We start from the raw sequence: 1,651 nt of genomic DNA on the forward strand, positions 1-1,651 counted from the left end.
GGTTGGGAAGGGACGACGTGGGGGTGGGAAGGGACGGACCGGGAAGCGGCCCTGCCCCAGGCCCCACCCGCGCCGTCTGCTCAGGTCTGGAGGACCGAGATGAAGCTGGAGTGTAAGTGTCACGGCGTGTCGGGCTCGTGCACCACCAAGACGTGCTGGATCACGCTGCCCAAGTTCCGCGAGGTGGGCCGCCTGCTGAAGGAGAAGTACAACGCGGCGGTGCAGGTGGAGGTGGTGCGGGCCAGCCGCTGCGGCAGCCCACCTTCCTGCGCATCAAGCAGCTGCGCAGCTACCAGAAGCCCATGGAGACGGACCTGGTGTACATCGAGAAGTCGCCCAACTACTGCGAGGAGGACGCGGCCACGGGCAGCGTGGGCACGCAGGGCCGCCTGTGCAACCGCACGTCCCCAGGCGCCGACGGCTGCGACACCATGTGCTGCGGCCGCGGCTACAACACGCACCAGTACACCAAGGTGTGGCAGTGCAACTGCAAGTTCCACTGGTGCTGCTTCGTCCGCTGCAACACGTGCAGCGAGCGCACGGAGGTGTTCACCTGCAAGTGAGCCCCGCACCCGCGCGTGCGCACGCCGCCCTGCAGCGCCGGGGCCTGCGCACACCCACGCGGCCCACGGCGGCAGAGGCGAGGACCGACTGCCTCGGGCCGGAGTGCCCTGCCCGCCCCCCAGGTCCCCAACCGCGAGGATGAACTGATGCCCCGCCCCCGGCGGCCAGCCCCCCCCCAGACTCTTCCCTGGCCGCGCCCCCCGGCTCGGGGCAGTGTGGACACTGACGAGGTTATTTATGTTTTCTTAGCATCGGAAGAGGACTCACAGCACTAACGAACGTAGCCAGTCCCAACGCCCTCCTCTGCATCTGCCCGCCTGCCCCCTCCACCCCTCCACCACCCCTCTCCTGCCCCCCCACGCAGAGCTGAGGTGTGGCGGGTTGAAGGGGAGGCTGGGCCTGCACGTCCCAGAAAGTGAGCTGGGCAGAGCTTGGAGCCCAGAGGGGGCACAGACAACAGCCCACCTGCCCCCTTCTTTCTGGAGACACATCCAGCCCAACACCACCCGAGCCAGGGTCCAGCAGCCGCCTCCTCCCCCGCCAGGCACCAGCCTGGCATCTCCCTGCAAGTTTACAAGGGCCTTCACATCCCGGAGCCGGCCTGCACCTTGGGATGGCACTGCTGGGCAGGTGAGGGGCGCAGGCCCCGGACAGATGGGCACAGAGTGGACAAGAGTGTCTGTGCCCCACGGCTTTGCTGGGGACCCCATGGCTGAGTGAACTCAACCTGCAGCCTGAGCGCCTGCCCAGCGCCCTCTGTGCATGTGCCCATTGCCCCTCAGGGCAGCCCTGGGCTGACCCTCCCTGACCCTCCCTGACCCTCCCCCAGCCTCACAGGGGCCTCCCCCTCCCTTACCCTCCCCCCCAGCCTCACAGGGGCCTCCCCCTCCCTGACCCTCCCCCCCCGCACCCTCACAGGGGCCCTCCCCCTCCCTGACCATCCCCCCCGCAGCCTCACAGGGTTGCCCCTCCTTGACCCTCCCCCCCAGCCTCACAGGGGCCTCCCCTCCCTGACCTCCCCCCCAGCCTCAAAGGGGCCTCCCCCTCCTGATCCTCCCCCTCACCTCAAGGACGTCCCTCCCTGACC

General features: G+C 69.0%; 1 protein-coding gene across 1 annotated transcript; it reads left to right on the forward strand.

The window, feature by feature from the left end:
- The first annotated feature begins 99 nt into the window (after window positions 1–99).
- Window positions 100–563, forward strand: LOC106002955 (protein Wnt-7b-like). The gene is given in 2 exon segments (XM_013037700.1): window positions 100–247; window positions 250–563. Coding segments are annotated over 2 exon segments (462 nt in total).
- The last annotated feature ends 1,088 nt before the right edge of the window (window positions 564–1,651 follow it).

The sequence above is a fragment of the Dipodomys ordii genome, unplaced genomic scaffold, assembly GCF_000151885.1.
Source record: "Dipodomys ordii isolate 6190 unplaced genomic scaffold, Dord_2.0 Scaffold1000017473, whole genome shotgun sequence".
NCBI classification, from domain to species: domain Eukaryota; kingdom Metazoa; phylum Chordata; class Mammalia; order Rodentia; family Heteromyidae; genus Dipodomys; species Dipodomys ordii.